Source organism: Choristoneura fumiferana, chromosome 23 (assembly GCF_025370935.1).
Source record: "Choristoneura fumiferana chromosome 23, NRCan_CFum_1, whole genome shotgun sequence".
Taxonomy (NCBI): Eukaryota; Metazoa; Arthropoda; class Insecta; order Lepidoptera; family Tortricidae; genus Choristoneura; species Choristoneura fumiferana.
In genome coordinates, this window is record NC_133494.1 from 1,673,862 (window position 1) to 1,698,514 (window position 24,653).

At 37.2% G+C, this 24,653-nt stretch overlaps 1 protein-coding gene and 1 long non-coding RNA gene across 2 annotated transcripts in view; both read left to right on the plus strand.

Annotated features, from left to right (window-relative positions):
* Nucleotides 1–525: 525 nt before the first annotated feature.
* LOC141440762 (uncharacterized) lies at nt 526–4,763 on the plus strand. The gene is made up of 4 exons (XR_012452741.1): nt 526–2,444; nt 2,582–2,684; nt 3,125–4,011; nt 4,364–4,763. It is a non-coding gene; the product is annotated as an uncharacterized lncRNA (long non-coding RNA).
* A 5,282-nt stretch (nt 4,764–10,045) lies between these two features.
* Nucleotides 10,046–24,653, plus strand: part of LOC141441131 (uncharacterized) — a gene marked incomplete in the record, with an annotated part of 23,414 nt that continues 8,806 nt past the window's right edge. The window contains 2 exon segments of the mRNA XM_074105818.1: nt 10,046–12,355; nt 13,702–13,860. Of these exon segments, the coding sequence (XP_073961919.1) occupies nt 12,281–12,355; nt 13,702–13,860 (234 nt within the window).

Here is a 24,653-nt window from a genome sequence, read left to right on the forward strand (position 1 = left end):
ACCTACTTGATACCGCGATGAAATGCACAATGGTTTCCGATAAAACTGATGCTGAGTCTGAATTTATGTCTTGCGGCGGAACTTGCTGAAAGTACCAAAAACATAGTCACTTCCGGTGCGAAAAAAGGGGCGTTATTTAACCCATGTGATACTGAAATAATGGTCATGGCATCAGTTTGGAATTTACTGGTAGATACAAAAAAGCGAAATATGTCAGTATTTTTCTTGCCGGAAGTGCTTGGCAGATGCTCTCAAAGGTGACTACCAGGACCCCTAAATATACCCATCTGATACCAGCATGAAACCCATTCCAGTCGGTAGGTATGAACCCTCATTTCCGGAATATATAAGTCTGCCAAGGCTTACAAGTTGTCGACTCGGATTGACTAATTTTTTACGCTCTTCAATTTGATGTGCATTTCGTTCGAGTAGACCGGTACGAAATTATTAATATAGACTAGATGAAAACCCGGCTTTGCTCAGGTAAAATGTAGACTCATAATATGTTTGAAAAAAAAATTGCCAGTGTAAAGACTGTCGTACTTATCGAAAAATCTGACGTATATTCCCAGCCTTAATATTATCACAAACGTACTTTCACAGCTAACCTACGTATCGGTATTTCATTCACCAGTAGCCATTTCTCCTAAATCTTATTTGCCCAAATAACTATGATGTCTCTGTCTCATAATCAACCCATATACGGTACGATTCGTCTGTACGATCGATCTGATGAAAATCATCGAATCGTACCGTGTGTGGGGCCTTTAAGAGGTCACAATGGAGAACGAAATACGAACCTGTGACACGCGATGACGTGACACTAACGCCACTTTAATGTGATGACATTGACATGTTTACTTCGCAACGCCATATATACTTATAATCATATTCATAGTAATTTATTCAAGTTTATATTGAAAATACTCTAAAAATCCGAATTTTCCGCTCTTCAATTTGATGTGTATTGCTATGTATTCTTTTCTTTTCATACATTGTATAAATTATTACTTACTTAAATAAATGTAGCCTAATAAAATGTTTTTTTTTTGCTCAAATTTGCTTCAGCAGTACTTTGATACGTTCGGTTCTTCGTAAACTTGCCTAATAAAGTGGCATTGCAGTATCATATCATCCTCACCATGGCCAAAAAAAAAAAAAAAAACTCCACAAACGTCAAGAAAGAAGGTCAAAGTGAAATCAAACAAGCTCAAGCGTCTCCCTATATTATACAATACTCAAAGAGTATTTAGTAGGTACCTATAGAGAAATACATACACTGAAGTCTTTGCTCAAGCGATTCACAACACAGCAGCAGTAATAATAGTATAAAATAAATAAGGAATAAAAGAAAATATGGAGTCTGTGTAGTCTGATGGATTAAAATGATTTAGATGTGTCAGCAATCGAATGTGTGGATAACATATTGATTAATAAAACACAAGACGAAATTACTGGCAGTGGCACTTGAGGTATCCCATTTTAGGCCTCTAGGTTGGCAACGCATCTGCAATACCCCTGGTGTTACAGATGTTTATGGGCGGTGGTGATCTCTTACCATCAGGAGACCTACTTGCTCGTTTTCCATCCAGTCGAATAAAAAAAAAGACGCAATGCATTACACAGAAAATGTACAGCAGAATATTAATACTGACGATATTTCAAAAAACAAACAAACAAGGAATGAAGAAAAAGAGACATCAGAGGATGGCAGAGAATTATTAGAAGAACAAGAATATTGGGAACAAAGTGATTATACCTGTGAAAAGTTGAATAGTCTTAAACCAAAATATGCAAATTGTCAAAGGATGACTCAAAGAGAGATGGATATGGTTACTTACAAAAAAACTATTGCAAGATCTCCTACTTATTACCAATTTGATAAATCTACTACATTTATACTTAAAATGCTCAGGGACAAAAACATTGTAGGTGAATATCACAACATTGTAGGCTATGGAAAAAACTCTGTAGTTATTCATGCACACTGCATTAAAGAGTTTCATCCAATGGGAGTGGCTGTAAAGGTATACAAACTGAACAATGATGTCATTCATGATAATGCCATTTTGAAAAGAGTTCAGAGAGAATATGATCATTTACTTATGCTGCAAAACCAAAATAAAACATGGTATGTTCCATATCTAATTCACAAATTTAGAAATGTCATTGTAACAGATTTCGTTGGTTTTGATCAAGAAACTGCTCCATCAATAGCCGCTCTACCTTCTGAGCACTCACAGGAAATGTACAACATATTGATTGGAGAATTGTACAAATTGTACAGTAAAATACATTTAGTACATGGAAGACTATCTCCTAAAAACATTTTGTACATTCAACCTAGGAACTTGCCTAGATACATTGGATGGGCACATTCAGTCAGCACAGAGCATCCAATGTCAATGCAAAAGCTAATGAAAGACTGCCATTTCCTCACTCAAGTAAGTTCAAGCAACAATAAACAATGTTAAACCCTCAGGTTATACCTATTTTGGCGAACTTTTCGAAACAAAGACATAACTTAGAATTATGAAACTGTTTCATAATTATTATTCATTTAATCTGCTTACTTTTACAGTTTTTTCAAGAAAGAGGAGTTTCCGTTGTGCCAAAACTTAAGCTCTTCGAAGATATCAGTTGTATTGACAGTGACAATATTAAAGCAGTGAATGCAAAATCTAGTAAGTAGAGACTTATGACAGAAACAACACCTCACAAACCCTATTTAGAAGAGTACTGATTTGAATTGTAACCCGAACATAAAGTCCCGCTTTAAATAATAAAACAAAAAATTTAATTAATTTTATAAAATGAGTACATTACTTTATGTCGTACCTATATTTATAGGTTACATTAAAAGTGCAGCTCGTGGTACATAAGTGTGCTGACCGTTAATTTCTGGTCAAGCACGCTTATCAGCGGTACCTTCACCGTACTACTTAAGTGCCGGAGTTCAAAGAAAGTTCTTTACAACAAAAGATAAATAAGCAAATTATCTACCAAAGCAAGATTGTGAAATAATAGTTAGAGGTAAAAATTGAACTTCCCAGTACATATTTTTATCTAAGTTACCTAGCCTGCAGTTTGGAAAAACCAATTACATTTTATGTCATTGTTTCAGAATGTTTTTCAACTGCACATGTTCCAGTATTAGATGATGAAGACAGTTTTGTAACCATACAAAAGAAAGCGCAACATAAAATCCAAGTAACTGCAAAACATGAAGAGCCTTGGAATGAAAACAGCGATAGAGAAATTTATGAAGAACAACAATATTGGCAAATGTATGACTTTACTAATAAAAAGACAAATCAATACAGATTAAAACGATCAACTGCTCCAAAGATGACAGATAGGCAGGTTGACTTAATAGCGTTTGAGAAAACTATTGCTCGTTCTCCATCCTTTTTTAACTTCGATAGGTTTACAACACTTGTTCTAGAAATGCTTATAAACAAAAATATAGTGAGGGAGTACAACAACGTCGTTTATAAAGGACAAAACTGTGTAGTCATACATGCGCATCGCCCAGGATCGTCCTATTCTTGTCCTCCAATTGGATTTGCAGTTAAAGTTTACAGAATAAGCAATGATTCAAAAAATAATAGTGCCATATTCAAGAGATTTCAGAGAGAATACGATAATTTGCTCATGCTGGAAAATATTAATAGAGCTTATAATCCACACCGTGTACAGAAAATCAATTGTATATGTACATATTACAAATATAGAAACATTATTGTTACCGATTTTGTTGGAAAGAATCAAGAATGTGCTCCGACAATAAATAGTCTTCCTCCAGAGCGCTCTGAAGAAATGTATCACAGAATGGTAGAGGAATTAAAACTACTGTATAACGAAGCTCATTTAGTACACGGAAACATGTCAAGTAAAAGTATTCTGTATTGCTGGCACAGACCCCACTACATAGGCTGGTCTCACGCAGTTCTGAAAGACCATCCAAAAGCATTAAAAAAGCTGATAAAAGACTGCTATTTTATAACCAAGGTAAGCGTTTTCAACAAATACAGTTCATTTTACTGAATAGAATTTTGTAAATCCTACGAGTGATTCTGAGCTTATACCTAATAGCATAATTTAACAGAGCAAAGTTACGAGTAAAGGCTACTTATATTTAAGACTGGTTTAGCGCTTTGCAAATGGGTAGGTATTGCAAAAATCTATTCTTATCAAGGAATATGTCTACCAAATTTCAAGTATCTATGTATACAGTGGATGTGCATAATCTGTCATTGAGTAATATTCTGTTAATCTAGTAAATGTTAGTTAAATTCGAGTTGAATCAGTTCATAATGGTTACCAAAATGTGAGAGTTAAGCCGAACTTTTTCTTATTCCAGTTCTATGAAAGAAGAAATGTTCCTGTACAGACAACTGAGCAACTTTTTAAAGATGTGACTGGTCTCAACAGTATAAGTACTAAAGTTTTAGATGTAATAAACAACAAAGACTTATGGCGGAAGCAGCAGAGTAATCCTAATCGAAATGAGTATTATTCGACCAGTAATATTATCGACCGAAAGCCATCTAGGAGTAGCCGTTTCAAGTAACCTTTGTCAAATCGATTGGTGGAGAAATACATTATTAGATTAGTGTGGAGGTGGAGGAACTGCATGAACACGCATATTTTGCATAAGCTTAGCTATCGTAAGGTCGCGGGTGAGCAAGGAAATTATTTTAGTTCATTGATATGGACCTCCGCAAAGTAACGCCTGATTCAATAAATTAAATACATTATACATATTGTCATTAAAAAAAAATTTTTTTTTCTTTTATTATTTTATTATAGTAGCCCTGCTACGGGGTTAGGTACTACGAAATTCGAAAAATCGAAGATTGTGTCGTTCCGTCCCTCTGACGATTTAATACGAGATTGACAGAGATGGTACGATACGAACTTCGTTTTTGAGTAGGTAGGCCCTCTTGACTGACAATCGTGAGTTGAACGTTAATTCTGTAATTTTATTTTATTATATTACATCTCAAGAGAGCTTAATTAAGAGCCTTATCACACTGGTTATTTGCGGACGAATTGATTTGAATGCGATTTCGTCGCGAGCGCACAACTATATCGATGCCAAAGAGTATTAGCACCAATATAGAAAAAGAGTGGCAACTCTATGGTCAAATTTGCATGTATGGTAACAAGCGCTATCTGGTAGCTAGCTGAAGAACTAAATCTGACATAACAGACACATGTACATGCACGCACACAACAAGCTTAACGTCTATAAAGCCCAGTTTAGACCTGTAAGAAAATTGCGCAAGTTGCATTACATCGCGAGGCCGGAAAGCAAACGAGTTTATGGTGGTCACTTCACTTGGTCACCCAAGCGGAGCAATGTAATACAACTTTAAGAAAACAGCAAAAAACAGATAAACTTAAAAATCATCCGCGAAAGCCAGACAGCCAACATACAGCGGAAAGATGGCGGACAGACTGAATATTTTATGTCCACGTTTGACACATTTGTCAATTTAGTGCTATCATTTTGTCGCCAGAGGCGCTGGCGTGTAGGTGAAAAGGTGACGTTTTAAGTGTGCCCCCAAGCGAACTGCATTAGATTTCTATCCATATAAAGTGGATTGGCTACAGAGAACAACCTTTAGAACAACTACATAATTATTAGTAATCTGTGAAGAGAACTACAAAAATAGACAAACTATACTCGAACGAAACACATAATCCGCCTTCAGGTAGTCTGGTAATAAAAAATGAATACAGCAATGTAGCTTAGCTTTGTTTTCTTGTAGCGTCCTTCATAAACCGAAAATTCCGGTCTCAAGTCAGATTGACAGACAAGAATGCCAACTACGCAAAGTGAGACTTATTCCTTTCTCTTTTATTCTTATGATAAATGGCGGAGACGGAGATACACACAATGCAGAATACAAACAAACTTTGAGTTGCTCTGAACTGAACAACGTAGTGGTTATATTCTCTTTGTGCTGATCAGGAAAAGATAAAATAGATTTTACTTTATGAACAAGTTGCTGCTTCATCCAGATAAACGTACCCAGTGAACATAGTGTGATTAATTGCTGTGATAATTTATCGTAATCAACAAGTTAAATAAATCAGAAATATGAAAAAGAGCACATTGTCAAAAGAAGAAGCTAGGTTAGACATGCTATCATCTGAGTTTTCCAGTAATCTACGAATAGAAGATACTGTAGAAGAGGACACACAACTTAAAGTAGAGGGAATAATAGACAAGTGTGAAAGTGATTTTAGTACTGAGTGTGCTGTTGCAAATATTGAGCAATATGATACCAAACAGGAAAATATTAGTTCTACAGAAGAACCTCCGTCTGATAACCTTGAAGAAGCCACTACAGGTTTAGAAAATGCATTACATACAAACATAGATGACCATAGTGCACACATAAAACCAGTTACAGGAAAAGTAAAAGAAAAAATAATTACAAGGAAGAAGATGAAAGAATATAACATTATTTCAATTAGGAACAATGTTGCAAGACCACCTTTATATTTCAAATTTGACAAATGTACCACTTCTTTATTAGAATTGCTCATTAAGCACAGACTTGTTGGTGAATACCACAATGTTATCGGCAGAGGGAGTAAATCTGTAGTTATCCATGCTAATTGCCATGGAAGATATCATGCATATTTCCCATGCGGAAATGCAGTAAAAATATACAAGCTTGGTAAAGATGAAGACACAAATAAGGCTCTATGCAAGATGGTGCAGCGAGAAGTGGATGTTTTGTACACTTTAAGCACTAAACATTTTGGAAACAACTTTCCACATCCTGTGTACCATATAAAAAACATCATTGTTATGAGCTTTATTGGAACAGATCAAGAAACAGCTCCATCTATTGAAACTTTACCATCCGAACATTCTCAAGAGATATACCATTTAATAGTTAATGAAATGAAGTCATGGTACAATAAGTTGCATCTTGTGCATGGCAATCTATCTGCTAAAAGTATACTGTATTGGCTCAACAAATTGTATTATATTGGATGGTCGCATTTTGTGTTAAGAGACCACCCAAAAGCTTTAGTAAAGCTTATGAGGGACTGTCAATTTGTTACCAAAGTAAGTTGTTTGATAATTAAAACTACAAACTGACTATGTTTTCACTATAGTGATGTACAGTGAGGGTAGGCTAAGCCAGTACCAACAACCCTTTCGAACCCAGCTGTTACGATTGTGCGGGTTAATTAAATTTGAATTTGACATGAATTTTGAACTTGACATGGATTGTAGATAAAGTCTATTGTTGTAACACTTTTCATACTCAGATGGGTTCGAAAGGGGTAACAGGGTAGACAACACAAGCGCTGCCTACCCTCATTTCATGCCCCGGCTATACCCATTTCCATTAAATCTATAATATAAACTGCTAATATTATAATTGTGTGGGTGAGTCTGATTGTTTGTTACTCCATCATGTCTAAACCGCTAAAATGTTTAGATGAAATTTGGTATACATGTAGTTTAAGTCCCAGGAAAGGATGGGAACTATCGTTTTTATCCTGGAATATTGCATAGTTCCTGTGGAATAATGGGCAAAGGTATAAATTATAGTCTGTCATAGTCAACACAGTTTCTATATTGTTAGAATAACTTACCGTGCCTCTCCATTTATTGCCAAATTGTTTCTCTTATACCCTCGTAAGTCCTGACTTTTTTTATCATACATAGTTCTACAGACCCAGGCGAGAATTCTAAGTTTTGTGATTTTGAAAATTACTTACTTAAATTTAAAGTTCATATTTCATTGCAAAAAATTTGTACTCCACCAAGTATTTTTGGCAATTATTCTTACAAATTGACTTCTATTTTCCAGTATTTTGAAAGCAGAGATGTTCCAGTTAAAACAACTGAGGAGCTCTTCAAAGATATAACGGGACTCGATGATGTAAGCAAGAAGGTCCTAGAAGTAATACATACCAGGGATTTGTGGCAAGACCATAATCAGACTAACCCCAATCGGAAGGGTAACATTGCTAGTAAACCAAGCAGAAATACCCGTTTTAAATGACACATAGTGTTCCATAGGTCTTCTACAAAATATAGATCACTGTTGGACAAAGTAAAATGTGTATCTCTTATTTCTTCCAACTATATTAAGGCGATCTTCATAAAGGGCTAGATTGTTTTATGCGATAAACGCTGGTTTAAACGAAATGTGTTTGACGCACATCAATTTTGCACCACATAATCTTTTAGAATTGTTTATTTGTCAAAATATAGGTTTATACAGGTTTTAGGTTTACATTAATTTGTTTCACTATGCTTTGCCTAGCGGCGTACAAATAGCGTGCATTAGGTATAGCATGCAGCATGCTCACTTATCACAATAAATACAATGTCAAAGTTACAAAACAAAGAATTACAATTTCTACATCAAAATTAAATTCCATTATGATTATATTTGTTATTAGTTTATGTCAGTCAAGTATTCATTTATCGAATAATAAGTTTAAATAAGTAATTTAAAAGTAAGTAATAAGTTTTATTAAATAATGAACATTTGAACAATTTGTCATCAGTAATAGTACCAGTTCTTTTTTGGCAGCTTATTATATATTTGGTGTGCCCTTCCTAGTATACTTTTCCTGAAGAATGCAGTTTTAGAAGTAAATTCACTCATTTTATTACGGAGTCGCAAACTCGTGAATTTTTTAAATTGATTCATATTACCTCTACAGAATGACACAATTTCGAAAATATGAAGGCAAGGAAGTCAAGATCTTCAGTTCTTTATTTCTTGATTTAAATGTCATAATGTTGGTTTTACTCGTTTTACTCAAGTTAATCGTCAGGTTATTATTTTGTAACCATTTCATTATTACTTACCAAACATTGTCTTACGTGGTGAGCGCAGCAGATAGATTATCTAAAAAATAATAAAGCTGAATGTTTAATTTAGTTACTAACTTTTAGCGACAGTGCACGCGTCTTTGTGGAGCTCGATTCGATATCAAAGAACTACAAACTTTTATCTTACTACGTATGTGTGACACACATGTCATAATAACCAGTAATAACAATTAACCATATAAAATGCTAACGCATACGCATATTGTTTTACTCTTTAACGAATTTATTTTCAAAGGAAAGCACACAACCATTCTTAAACTTACTTTTGACTTAACGAAACTCGCACGCGTTGCAAACTGTGCGTAAGGTGCATGTACCGAATGTTTTGTTAAATTTTGGTCATAAACCGAAGTAAAATGCCAGTTTTCGCAGTGAAACTGTGTAAAAATAATACTACAAGAAATAAGAAGGACACTGGGATCACATACCATCAGTAAATATAGTATAATCTCGAAATTACAAAATAAAATAACATGAACCCTAAACGCCATTCTGTGTTGCCGCGTACACAGAATCAAATTCCCCGTGGTTGAGATTTTAATAAACTGAATTTTATTGTTATTATCATTAAATGATGTTAAATTTGAATAACTTATTTTATTTAAGTATCTAACGTAATTATTATATATACATAACCTAGTTCTATATTATTAATTGTTTATCTTTGTGATATATATACTGAAGGTGTATAAATTGTTACCCGACACTATTTAATTAAGGGGTGAATGTGTCTTAAAACTAAAAATGTTTTTCGTCTTCCCATTCATAAAGCCCAATCAGCTGATTTACTTAGGTATTATGGGAAACGAAAAAATTTTTTTTAACGTATTTCTACCCATTTTCCTGAAATGTTAACTTTTTACCCGACTGCCCCGAAGGAGGGTTATGTTTTTCAAGCGTATGCATGTATGTATGTATATCTTGTAAACTTTTTTTTTTATTTAGGTCTTAATTAACCTGTACATTATATTAGGTTTAACTATAGGCGCAACGTGTTATTTTAACTACGCAAACTTCTTAGTTGGTGACTTAGTCCATGATTTTTTAGTAATAATTTGTAAATATTGAACGTCTTTAAATATATAGTCCTTATATATATATATATAAAGTGAGGCCTGATCATTGATATACCTACATCATACCATTTTTTTAAAGACGAAACCTACGCCTAACCTATAAACAAACATATTAATATTTTCACTCTTAATTGCTTCTTAATTTCCAAGTATTTCCCAAGATACTTACATTTTGTAACCAGTAACTTAATAGACCACAGAATAATTTATTTTCCCAATAATTCGGGTAACAGTGGAGCAGCTGGCAACACAATTCGTCACGCACACTAGCATCCTTGCAAATTGTCTTAAACCGTTCTTACGCACACTACAATATTAAGTTGCCGCATTCACGAACCTTTTGTTTTTAGGTAGCGCGGTATCTAGTCGAGCGAGCGCGCGAGACCAATCATTCATCTAAGGACTTTGGTTTGGTTGCTCGGAGGGCAGCCGCCCCGCCCCCCTTAGCGACGCCCTTGGCAAACTTCGAACTTCGTATCTTGCCATCCCGCTGACGCTTATATTGTTTAATACGAGAGTGAGATGGTCGGTAGGATACGAACTTCGATTTACGAATTTTGCAGTAGCCCCCCTAGAATCTGGGATCATTAACATCCACCCGCATTTTCCTCCGTCTGCCCGTCATTACCAGGTCGCTAGAAGATGCGTCGAAAAGTCGTTAGCTAATAAAGGTAACAAGGTTATAAGTTTGTAAATCCAAACGATACCTACGTACGAGTGAGCGTGTAATAACAGGAAATAAGATAATTATAACAAAAATTATTTAAACTCATTCTGTGACGAATAATTGTATTAGTGTAATCGAGCCTGCGACACTAACCGCGAAAAAAATAACTTTTCGAACTCCAAAAACACCATAGTCACGTGTATCTGGGAATTTTGAACACTAAAAACTATGTTCCTACCAACTTACACGTGTAAGGTGTAAGCCACTCGTAGTAAATTAATAGTAGAATGTACAACAAGAGCATAAAATGAGCCATTTTACACGAGTCGGCACGGCGAGGGTAGATGGACACGTCGAGGGGAAAATGGGTTAATGCTGTAGTTTTACCTACACTGCTTTTCACTTCGATTGCGAGGAAATGAAATAGCAACAGTGGAAACAATTTTCCACTTACTAGCTATGTACCTTTTATTTTTCATGCATGTCGATTGTCAGGATGGAAATTGATACAGGGTGGAAAGTTGAGATGGAGCAGCAAGGGCAGCTACTAGATCCATTGCTGCTACGCGAAAATGCTCTTAGGAGACCTTTGCTAACTTTTTGAGTGATGACAATCGACATTCACAGATTTTTTAATTAAAATGTGCAGTCAGCGAGAAAATCGACATGCCAATCGGTCCCATTTCTATCAAGGATTAAAACACTCTTTGAGACCAACTAAGGTTAGAGTACTAGAACACCCACAAATTAAAGAAAACTTTTGCCATACAGTTCGTAGGGTACTAAATTACTAATTTGCAAAGTGAAACTTTCGCATGTTGTTTTTTTACGAATATGAACCCTTTATGCTGAAAGAAAATTAAACAGTATGTAGACAACTAAAAACTGAACATTTTAACTAAAGTTAGTTGTCTTAAACCTTTATTGCTTGCTGCCCCATCTCAAATATCCATCCTGTATAATTATTTTTTTTAGTTTCACATAAACTTTTTTGTTTGAGCATAAAACGAGCCATTTTACCTAACACGTTCATATAACCACCCGAGCCGGTACGGCGAGGGTGGATAGACACGTCAGGCAAAGTCAAAATATCTTTATTCAATTTAGGCTATAACAAGCACTTATAAATGTCAAAAAAATCTACCACTGGTTCGGAAAAACCTCTGTTGAGAAGAATCCGGCAAGAACCTCAACAGCAGTGCATGAAAAATAAATGGTACCTAACCTAGTAAGTGAACCATTGTTTCCACTTACTGTTGCTATTTAATTTCCTCTCAATCGAAGTGAAAAGCAGTGTAAAACTCGAGAATTAAACCCATTTTCCCCTCGACACGTGTCGTATCTACACATACCGGCTCGGGTGGCTATTATAAATGTGTCGGGTAAAATGGCTCGTTTTATGCTCTTGTTGTACAATCTACTATTTGAAAGTACCTACCTACCTATCCAACCGCGATGGGATGTCCATTACTTACCGGACAACCTGTATGTAGGTACATCGTGCATTCGGCAAATAATTGCTGATCAGTCACTGATTACACAATTAGAAATATTAAAAATAATGATGTAGTCTATTTTGATGTCAAATGTTGAAATTAGGTACTCTTTATATTTCGATTGAAACGTTATGTTTGGTTGTGACTCGTGGCCGAGATGTCTCGGATAGTATTATTTTGCATTTTAACTATTATTCTGTGCACCTGTACCAAGATAACCGCCGAAGACCAGGTGATACTTTGAGTCAATTTCTCTATTGCAGTCGAGGAAACGAGTCGCATACCAGGGTGGAACTTTTTCACAGACACGGAGTGGCAATAACGAATGTCAACATGACATTTGCTATGCAAGCCACCCACCCTACCCTGTTACGTGAATGATGTGAATCAGGTTCTTCGACGTACTTACATTTATATTTATTCACTTACATCGTACTCAAACAGTGGTTGAGTTGATACTAGAGCAGAGGTTCCCAAAGTGGTCCAGGTGTATCCCCAGGGGTTCATGGGAGACCAGACTTTTGGGTCCACGTTGGTGCAAAAAACTGGGGGTATTGAGAGTTTTGGGAATTTGGAATTTAATCATAATCATTATCTCCTCCTAGCCTAGCGCGGCGGCGACGGTTAGTTATGTTATAAAACGTGCTAGTGGGCGTAGTCTCATACTTTTCAAACAAAGGATATTTTTGCCTGACACTTTCCTATAACGGTCATGGTATGATACGTTAGCTACGGTGTAAATGGTAGAGTCCTTACACACACACACACACAAACATCACGCCTGTATTCCCAAATGGGGTACCTAAGCAGAGCACACGAAACGTTACCGCTTCGGAGCCACTTTTAGCAATTTTAGGTTAAAAGTATGAAGAAACGGTACAATAGTGACAGGTTGCTAGCCTGTCGCCTACGGTATACCTTAACCTATCCTCAGTCGCCTCTTACGACATCCACGGATGAAATGAGAGACCTTAAATCCTTAATAATGCCAGTGCGAGGTACTTTAGAGCCGGGAACAATGCGGGGTAGGTTGTTTTATTAGTTAGATAGGTTACCTACTTCTACTTGTTACTTGTTATTTGTTTGTCATTTTTATTTTTGTTTCTGATTTTGTAATTTCACCATTTGTTTTTTTACAAGCTTTTATTTATCTTGAAATATATGTATGTCTGTATGTATGTATTTATTTAATGTGCGGGCCAAATCTTGTAAGTTGAATTTGACCCACTTCCAGTGGTCGGATTGACTTGAAATTTAATTGGCATAAGTACTTATATAAATCTGATGACAATATAATAATGAGGCAGTATTGCGTAACGTTTCTGACGTTCGCGATCGCAATCAAATGACAGTTTTTGTATCGCGAGCACTAGAAACGTTTGGCAAAACGGTCTCTGGTAGTGTCATCCTGGTGGTTCAGCAAGGATCGTCTCCGCAGGACGGAACTCCTCAATGGTTAATTGCATCTACTTGAAAGGTATGGAAATGTAGTTTGGATGATAATGCAAGTACAGTCAACAAAAATTACAGACAGCGAAAAACCTAACAACTTGTATATTGTAAGCTTTGGTCTGACAGCGGTTCTACCTGGCGACTGAGCGGCCTGTTCTGCTGTATGTCGATTCCAAATACTACAGTTACGTCAACTTCACTACGACGCGGTTTGGCCGAAGAAACCCTTTGTATTATGTGAACTTGCACTATACCTCCTTGTTCACATTTGATAACAATCTGACGGTGAGTAAATCTGCAGGCTAAGACAGGAGCGGAGCGAGCCAGCGGAGCGGAGCGAGGAGTTATGCGGAGCGGAGTTGCGGAGGCGTGGAGCTAGATAGAAAGAAAAAACATTTGTTGTCCATAAAAAACATACTTACGCGCAGAACACAGATAGCGGAGCAGAGCGAGAAAGTATGCGGAGCGGACTTGCGGATTGTATTTCCATTCGCGAAGCTTCTCCGCTTCCTCGTTCGCGCTAGTTTCTCCGCCCCGCTTCCCCGCTCGTGCGTGCTCTTTTCTCGACCCTGCTTCCCCATTGATGAGTTCCTCGCTCTAACGTGGGAGTCTGCGGCGGTGTAACATGGGTTGGAGCCCGGGGCAGATTACTACAGGGCAATCCCCCCCCGACATCGTCGTCGTCTCTCAAAAATAACACGACTTCTTCATATAACACGTCATGCAGAAGCACATTGTCTTTGTCACCCCTTTGGAGCTGGTACCCGGGCGGACCGCCCCTCCGCCCCCCTATTACGCCGCCACTGGCTCCACGTCCCCGCTCCGCTTTCCGGTTTAGTATGAACTTTTAACATATAGTTACCAACTCCCTATCCACTGAAGAGGAGCGCAGATCTCATGCAATTTTTTTGGTGGATTTTTGTCTCGCTCGCCACTCCCCTGCCTAGCTCCGTTCCCCTCGCGAAGTCGTGCGGCCACCTTGTGGGAGTTCTGCCAACGCTCCGTCTTCCGGTTCGTGGTCGCCAATCGAGAACTAACTAATCTAAGCTCGAAGCTAAATATCCATCTTAATATCCGACTAATATGTGACATGGCAATAACAAAGTTTGTATGTCTGTTTGTTTGTTAACTTTCACGTCTAAACCGCTGAACCGATTTAGATAAAATTCGGTATACAGATAATTTGAATCCCGGGGAAGGATATAGGGAAGCTTTTATCCCGGAAAATTGCACAGTTCCCGCGGGATAGTGTTAAAAGAATTCTACGCAGACAGAGTTGCGGGCAATAGGCTAGTAATAAAATACTTTCCGCTGGCGTTCGTGTTGCCACAGTGTATGTTTTATGTAGGATTTATTTTGGCGAAACTAAACGATGAGGGCCTACGCTATCTAACGCTAGCTGACGCGGTTTGCACCGAGCGGGTGGACGCCGAATGAAACCGGACAAGAGCGTGTCGGACACGCCCAAAATAGGGCTCCGTAGCCATTATGAAAAAATTAAGTAATATTTTTCTAAGGATTTCGTATTTATACTGGATCTTCCAAGTTTAGGTATTTTTATACCTTAGCTGATGCCGTTATAGTTTTCCTTGAAAGGTTGATATACACTACATCCTGAAATTTTTCAAATTTTTCCACCCACCGTTTAGATTTTAGAGGGGGGAAAGAGGACGCTCAATTTCCATGAAAATTTGCACTTAAAAGTTGAATATTTCGCAAACAAATTACTGAATCGAAAAATCGTCTTAGCAAACCCTAATGGTTTTAAAAGAACTATCCAACGATACTCCACACTATAGGCTTGGATGAGAAAAAAAAACACCCTCACTAAGTTATGGAGTACCCCCAAAAATTTTTTTTGAATTTTTATTGTACCATTTTGTCGACCTAGTTTTCACATATATCCGTGCAAAATTACAGCTTTCTATTGAAAGTCCTTGAGCAAAGCCGCGGACGGACGACAGACAGACAGACAGACATGCGAAACTATAAGGGTTCCGTTTTGCTTTTTTGGCTCCGGAACCCTAAAAATAGTATGAGCAGCGCTAACTGCACGCGTCGCGTGCGACGGATTTTACCAGCACGCGCCAACCGCGCCGCAAGCGTGCGCCAGCAGGGCTACTACGAAACTGAACTCGAAGTTCGTGTCCTGCAAGGCTACTACGAAACTCGAAACAAGTTCGTGTCGTGCGGTCCCTCTGACACACTATTTAATACGAGAGCGAGAGGGACGGTACGATACGAACTTCGAGTTCGAGTTTCGTAGTAGCCCTGCTGTTGCCCCTCTGACACTTATACTATTTAATACAGAGCGCGAGGGACGTAGCCCTGCTGTTCCGTAACCCGCGCCAGCTAGTGTATTCCTAATCCGCCAATGTCGCTGGTGTAAGGGTGACTGTAAAGACGCCATGGTTTACGCATTGACAGGTATCGTTCTGGTTCTACGAGTATTACAGCTCGCAGTACCGCCGGAGCTTCCTGGAGATGAGCTTCAAGTGGTGCAACCTGGTGTTACAAGGACATGTTCTTTGGACCAGCTCTCAGGAGGAACCTGCCCAAATCCTGCCCCCAAACCGTATGACACCACTTGATTAACCGTTAGGCAGGGCAGTAGACAAGTACTTGGGGTCCCTGAACTAAATAGGCTGCATGAAAAAATTTAAAAAATATGCCACAGGGTTCTCTAATTTTTTTTCAGCGAAAAATATTTTTCATATGATTCATCTCCAAGCCCAACTGTTTCATTTTTTTTTTGTAAGTATTTCAGGATTGTTATTAAACTATATCTTAACTTAAATAAAACCTACAGGATAGTCCAGAAGTATATCATGAATATTTAAATTTAAGGGGAAAATTTAGGGGGGGGGGTTATTTGTAAGTAGTTAGTTTTTTTAATTTTAATTTTTGTATATTTAGTTCTTTTTTTGTTTATTTAAATCATTTTAAGTTATTGTTAGAAAGAAAGTTATGTTTACCTAAATGCAATTTACTTTGTGAGGCGGTAACTAGATTTTATTTTTTTCTAACAGAGATATAATGCTTGAAAAAATGAAATCAAATTAAAACTGCTGATTGTTCGAATATTTGAGCTCAAATTTGCTAACAAATTGTTAAGTTATCTACTGCGTAGGCACTGTGCATATTAACTTACTTTGCCCTTTTAATGTTGTTTCAATAGGCCGCAGTTGCCAGAGGTGTTGAATAAATTATATTTTAAAATTCAAATAAATCCCAAGAGGAGAAGGCGGGATGACCTGAGCGCTTTTCAGCTCGATTGGCAGGTGCATGCCCAGGACAGGGAAGAGTGGCGAAGGAAAGGGGAGGCCTTTGCCCAGCAGTGGGACATAATACAGGCTACATAAAAAAAACAAATAAGACTTTCAGTTCGATAGCGTAACGTTTAAACCAACAAATAATAGCACAGTACAGCAAAAGTACTATCGATAGTTTGCGTAACAGTAGTTCCGTCAGTTTGGCATCTGGCATTTGAATTATGTTAAAACAAATAAAATAGAATATAGCTGACACCAATATCTTCTTTCGGCACAATGTTTCTTTTCTTTCTTCTTATTTAGTATCTAAGAGTATGTAAGGTTTTCTTACTTTTAATTGTATTTTTTTGCTGTGCAAGTAGCAAGCAAGATGGTGGCAGATATCCGGGCGGACCTTGCACAAGGTCCAACCACCTGCAAAGCTATTCTTTCTTTCTGTTCTTCCTTTCAATGAACAGAAAAACCCCCACGCGCCGCTGTTCGCTGGCGTCCAGTTCGCGGTTTAACGCGTCACGTTTACCGTATGTAACGCGTACCGTCCACCTGCTCAAAAATCGCTGACGCTAGTATGTACCTCACTTAAGTCTTAAGTATCCCACGGCGTGCGATCAAATCGCCGATCACTGTGACGACTTCAAATGTTGCACTCATTTCTTTTCATTCCCCAGGGAGACTACCATCTCGTGAACATGACGTTGTCCATAAGTGCGATGCCGAGTTTCCCCTTCACCAAGGGACGCATCTACTGCACATGACACTGAGGCAGGAGACAATAGTTGCTGGGTACATCGACATGGAGCTCAAACGCAAGAGGAATTAACCAACGGGCCGCCAAGCTTCTATTTAACCTATCGGAGGCGGAGGTCTTATAGGCTCTTTAGATTCCCGCACAAATCACAATTCGTGATTTTCATGAACTTGGAAACTACTTATTATACAGTTTATTTTCCGAAAGAATCTTTGTACTTTGTACATTAACCATCCAGCTAGGGCCCGCGCGCACATTAAAGAAATTTAAATGTTCATAAAGTAAAAATGATATTGTAAGTAATGCATCCTTTCGAGCGTGCTGTCAGTTAAGTTTGATTGAACTTTAAAAGAGCTAGTGCCTGGCCAAGCTAACTCTGCAGATAATAATATGGTAACACTGCAAATGTAACTCACGCATGTTATGTACGTTATTTGACGTTAAAATACAGTGTTGCCAAATTATTCCGTTGCAGACTTAGCTTGGCCTGCTGGGCCCTTTTCCGCCATTCGAAAATCATTAGAGCCTGCAGGGCTACTCCGAAACTCGAAACTCGTAGTTCGTGTCGTGCGGTCCCTCTGACACTAACACTGTTTGATACGAGAGCGAGAGGGACCGCACGTCACGAACTTCGAGTTTCGAGTTTCGGAGTAGCCCTGCAGGCTCTAATGATTTTCGAATGGCGGAAAAGGGGCCCGAGAATTTGCATTGCTAGGGGCCCGACATGGTTTCGCTCCCAACTAAGAATTTTCTAGAAGGTACAACATACTTACAGGTTTCAGGCGCCCCTTTAAGTCCGGCGCGGCGGTCGCCCCACCACGCCCTACCCTAACGCCGCTACTGTCTGGGTCGCGGAGTGGGCTCGTGTCTAGACTAGACAGCCCAGTGGGTAATGAATGAATGATTAAATGATTAATTTATATCCATATTGTTTGTTAAGTTAGAGATTATTCAAAATAAAGAGGAGCCAGAGTGGCCACTGGTCTGAATTATACACGAATACACGACGGACACGATGGTCTGATTTAAACTATTTTACTGTTTATTTGACCTGATCTGAACGGTTAGTAAATTAAATGGAATGGCAATTTGTTCCTAGTTTGCGACAATTATTTGTCCCATTCCCTCAAGACCCGTCTACTCAGAGTGAACTAAATGTTTTTAAATCCTAACAAATGTGAAGACTTGCTTTGACAGGGCGCGCGCTCTCCGCTCGCTCTTTTTACGAACATTTGCGATATTAAATTTGCTTCTGGGTAGGGTCGGCAAAGATGTTCAGATGCTTTATTCCACTAGCGTAAACCAGATCTTTTCTTTTTATAAGACTGGGGGAAACGAGCAAGCTGGTCACTTCATGGAAAGCAATCACCCGTTCATAGACACCCATAACATCAGTCAAATTACCGATACGTTGCCATTTTACGAAAACAGTAGGCTCGTTTTTTGAACATCCCCAAGTTGTACAGTCGCGTTAATAAACATATTAGCAAAATTTAGATCAAAAATATCTTAACACGCTTCTACGCCGCTAACAATAGAGTCAAGTTCAGATCAAATTTTTGCTCACAAGTTTATGAACTCGACTGTACCGTACCAAAGTTTCACAGAGTGTGACAAAATTGAGGTGAGGAGGGTGGAAAGAAAGTCGATTATGAGTGTGAGTGAGACGTATAGATTGAACATCTTCTCGGAGCACTACACAAAAAAATACTAACTTTAATTAATAAAGAATATTACATACAAGATACGCGCGAAAAACAATACCACTCCTTGCAGCCGGGTAAAAAGAAAGAAAGACAGAAGACATAATTCACTAATACGTAAGACACACAAATACAATAAAACTTACACAATTACATACAAATAAACAAAAAAAAGAAAAGAAAACACGCATGAAAATAGTAATATAGTACACAATTTTCTGTGTCCTCGCAAAAGCAAACGAGTAACGTAATTAGTTAATTTTTTTACTGAAATACACAAGTCCAAGTGGAAAGTCTGTTGAAGAGTTAATACTACAATATATTTAGATTTCGAGGATTTGGTTTTGTAGCGTAGCATTTTAGGTGTTAAAAGGACGGATCGACTCCGAAACATCACACTGCGCTCCAAAACATCCATTGTGGAGATAGATAAAACCACCGCGAGGCTCAAATAAGACTGGGCTGGCCACGTTTGCCGCATGCACTCTTAACACAACCAACAGAACAAACCCACACTCACAAACGTTAAACGTAAAAGTTAAATATCTCAAAAACTGCTGAACCGATTTCAATGAAACATAACTAAGAAGCATCGCAAGGAAACCCGTTTTCGCCCAAAAAAACGGCATCGATATCGATTATCCGTTTGAGAGCTACAAGCAGACAAACAAACAGACAGACGGACATAGGCATCTAACTTATAACATCCCTCTTTTTGCGTCAGGAGTTAAAAATAATACCCACCTACTCGAAATAATAGGAAGCTCCGTCTGCTGCCGGCCGTACCTCGCCGGGGAGTCTTCAACGACTTCAGTTATTAATTTCAGCGGCTTAATATTACAGCACAATATTACCCCTGAACGGTAATTTCAGAAATTACCGTCGGTAAAACGTGTAATCTGTAATTCTCGCGTCCGCCGACGCTGTCCCCTATAAAACCAGATGCTTCACAAAATTTTCTTTTATAGCCTTTTGGGATAAATGTTGCGGATTAAAATAAGTGGCAGACGATTTTATACGAAATTTTGCTCTTATCTGGGACGTTGTGTTTAAATACAGTGTGTACAGCCCCAGCCGAGGACAAAGATCTTTAGTCCCTTCTTATCTGAGAATTTTAAACAAAACTCGAACATGAAGTGACAGTGACAAGTAAATAGCATATTTTTTATGAACTGTGGCAAATATTAAAAAAAACTTTGTTGAAATTAAGTTTTTACTACAAGGGATTTTTGCTGAGTACTTTTTGTTGACTGTACTTTGTCACCCAAACGACAGAATAGATAATAGTACAAGTACCAAAACTCTATTTCCGTAGCAAGTTTCAAGTCGAAGAGTTTCGTCTTGCAGAGCCGATCCTCGCCGTACCAAGAATTTCACTACCACTTTCATTAACTAGGCTAATTTTATTAGCTTTCATTGCATCCATATTGTTACAGTTCAAATAAGCCCTATATTTTTTTTCGGACGTTATTTTTCAATATTATGTCACTCTGATAGTTATGACGAAATGGCCAAACAAATAGAGACACATACACATACATACGTTTGAAAAACATAGCACTCCTACTAGCAGTAAAATAGCTAGATATGTGTTTCATACATAATTAACCATTATTATTTAATTAATTTTTACATTTGAAATTTACCACGAGGTTTGCGGTGAAGGAAAACATCGTGAGGAAACCTGCACAAACCTGCGAAGCAATTCAATGGTGTGTGTGAAGTTGTTCTGAGAGGAGGCCTGTGCCCAGCAGTGGGACGTATATAGGCTGGGATGATGATGACATAATCCTTTGATTGTTCTGACGTTTCAAAATACTTGTAGAAGACTAGTTCTACTAAAACTTGCTGAAATCAAATACTTACAGCGTCTGATGTCAGGTGTCTGTTTTCGTCGGAACTTGATTAACTTCGTATTTTGTTTGTTACCTAATTATTTAAAAGGGTGTAGGTAGAGTCATTCACGATGACGCGTGCCGTGGTTCTTATTACAATGTCGATTAATGTCTAATTTTGACAAAATCACGCGTCTTCGTGGATGCCACTAGGTACAAGATAGAAGTTGAATTATTAGAGACCAATTATGTGATTTATTGAATCAGGCGTTACTTTGCGCCCTCTTTGGATCTGTTTAAATAGTAGTTATAGTAACTATTATGCAGTTAATCTGGCTATAGGTCTCTTGTCAGTTGCGGACGTCGGTCGCGGAATTGACACAGACTGTCTCCGTTCAGTACACGGCGTAGCCTGAAAGTTCAATATACTTTTAACTATAATACATCACGCTATAAATATGGTATATATAACATAAGGCAAGTGGAAGACCGTACACATTCTGTCCACGACCGACGCCCGCAAAGGATCAGCGCTTAGTAAGCGCATCAAAATCAAAATATATAAATTTAAAGGATACTGGATGAAATTAGTACCTACCTAATGATCATTTGATAAATGTGCATAATTTTCGATGAAACTATTTAATCGAACCAGATCTTTAATCGTGTAATTTACAAATTGTATTAGGTTAGGTTACATTTAGGCATTTTATAACAATCCTGCACAGTTGTATAGGTATGTCTAATATAATTACAATTACTTAGATGTATGCAAAAAATGACCATCATGTAGGTACCTACCCAATATTTTGCCCTTGCAGGGTGTCACTGTAAATCTGCTGTTTGTTCCACTGTATAGGTACGAGTAGATATGTAATGTGATTTGCAACATATATTTTGAACTCGAATTTGATATTTTGTATTTCATACGTAAGGGAGAATTAAAACATTAAATTCATGTTTATTTTGTATTTGGCTTTTTTATTTATATATTTACAAATCTAGTCACATCCGTCTTTATCTAAAATTATTTCATTAGTTGAATAAGTTGTTCTAAATAAATCACATTGCTATAGCTGAGCCACATGCATACATATACCTAGTTCACACTATGTACCGGAAATGAGTTGTAAGCGACATAGCAGCTTATACTTAGGCGTAGTAATTTAACTTTCAATGACGTTGGTACAGTTGGTAGGTATTTTTTTTACTAAATCACATAAAAAAATATTCCAAAAACGTTACTACTTATATTAAAAAAAAAAACTGGCCAAGAGCGCGTCGGACACGCCCGAAATAGGGTTCCGTAGCGATTACGAAAAAATTAAGTAATATTTTTCTAAGGATTTCGTATTTTGTACGGAATATTCCAAGTTTAAGTATATTTTATACCTTAGGCTGCTATTTCTATCTTTTTGTTGTACAATTTTGTCGGCATAGTTTATATTCGTGCAAAATTACAGCTTTCTAGCATTGATAGTCCCTGAACAAAGCCGCGGACGGACAGACAGACAGATAGATAGACAGACATGGCGAAACTATAAGGGTTCCGTTTTTGCCATTTTGGCTACGGAACCCTAAAAAACTAGCTTTTGCCTGTGGCTTCGTACGCGTAGAATTCGGTTATCGCGCGCTGTTCCCTCGAGAACTGGGCATTTTTCCGGGATAAAAAGTAGCCTATGTCACTCTCTGGCACGCCAATTATATCTATGCCAAAAATAACGTCGACCCGTCGCACTGCTTCGTTGATAAAGGCGGACAAACACACACTTTCGCATTTATAATATTAGTATGAATTTAGAGTAGAAAAAGAGTAATTAACTAAACAGTTAATAGCAGTGTAAGGTAATTTATACAAATTACGTAATTATTATTATTAATAATAATTAATAATAATAATTAATAATATATAATAATTACGTAATTTACGTAATTTCTATTGTGATGAAGTCTCTTGAGATCATATTTTAATAAATAAATGTGTGAAATATATTTGTACATAGTGTGAACCAGTATTACATTCATCATTAATAAGCTGTGTATGGTAGTCGGAAAAAACAAATCATTTGTTACTTACTCTGAGCCGGAAAAGTTAAGGATATGGCAAATATGAACAAATCTAACGCAGGTTCACAGAATGTCACAGACTTCTAAAAAGTACCTTGGCTATTTAACACTGACTAAATAAAAGGCCTAAATTTTAGAGCCACAGTTCTGACATTTCTGCCAAATATTTAATAAAAAGTGTTCCAGAATACAGCTGGAGAATTAGTTGACATTTCATCTGAATATATTTGTTTGTCCTTTATTCATAGGTGAAAAAAGTATATTTTGACTTTGAAGCGTTTCGAAATACTAAAGCATAACGTGGTTGGAAACGTTCGTAACTATGTGTGTCAGTTTTAAAATCTTTGTTAAACATATAAAGTGATGTTTCTAAAACTCACTGTATTTACAACAGGTCAAAGTACAAAACATAGAGGCCGAAAACGTACTAGCTCTAAGTATTGATAGTATTTAATATTAACTGGTTTCACATTGAATTATTTAAAGTTGCATGTGCGTTAGGTGCATGGGATTGAAAATTTTTTTTTAAATCTCAATTACAAAGAATACCTTTGTTTAAAAGGATAGAAAAAAAATATATTTCACTGGTTCAGTTAATCTTCAAACCAGCTCAGTATTAGTACTATCGGTTTTCTATATTATTACTACATCAATAAATTGTTTGAGGCACATTTTTGAATAGAATGTTCTAGTGTTTGTTCTATGAAACCTTTAACGAATCCAACGTTGATTCTACGTGGCCTAACGTAAGGTTTACTAAAAATTGTTTTACACTAATCCGTAATTGTAATTTTCTTTAAACAACGTTTGAAATATTTACAAATTACAATTGTCAAGCTTGAGGTGCTGCTTGCCTTTTGGTTTACATCACATCGAGTGTACCGCAAGTATGACTTATCTTATTAAATTTATATTATCTACACTCCGCTCCGGTAACATTTTTTAGGGTTTTTCATTACCTCCTCCATTTTATTTATTTATTCAATAATACTACTGTACATATTTAATTCGTATCTCTCTCCGTGTACATAGATATATACAATCATCTTCCATTTGGTAATACAGTTATTGAAATTTATAATCTAGATTATGTTAAGATATAACTCGCTAGCTGAGAGATTTCAGGTTCACAACCTAAATAATTATTATTTTAAATTTGGTGGATATCAGAACCTAAATCTAAGGGATAAAACCGGTTGTAATGTTAGGATGATTAGCGGCGAGAGTCGCATCGACATCCTGTGGGGACACAATAAGTAGATAATTAATATAACGTGTTACAGCAAATGGTCGATGTTCAGTGTCTCAATATAAGTTTTTAGACAACAAACCGTCTCGAATGCATTCGCTGTTTCAATTAGATACAGTCGGTTCTTAACTTAGGGGTCGTGGCTTGCCTTCGGAATCCCAAAGTTTTATGGTTACTTGACCTGAAATGTAAATTTCAGAATTA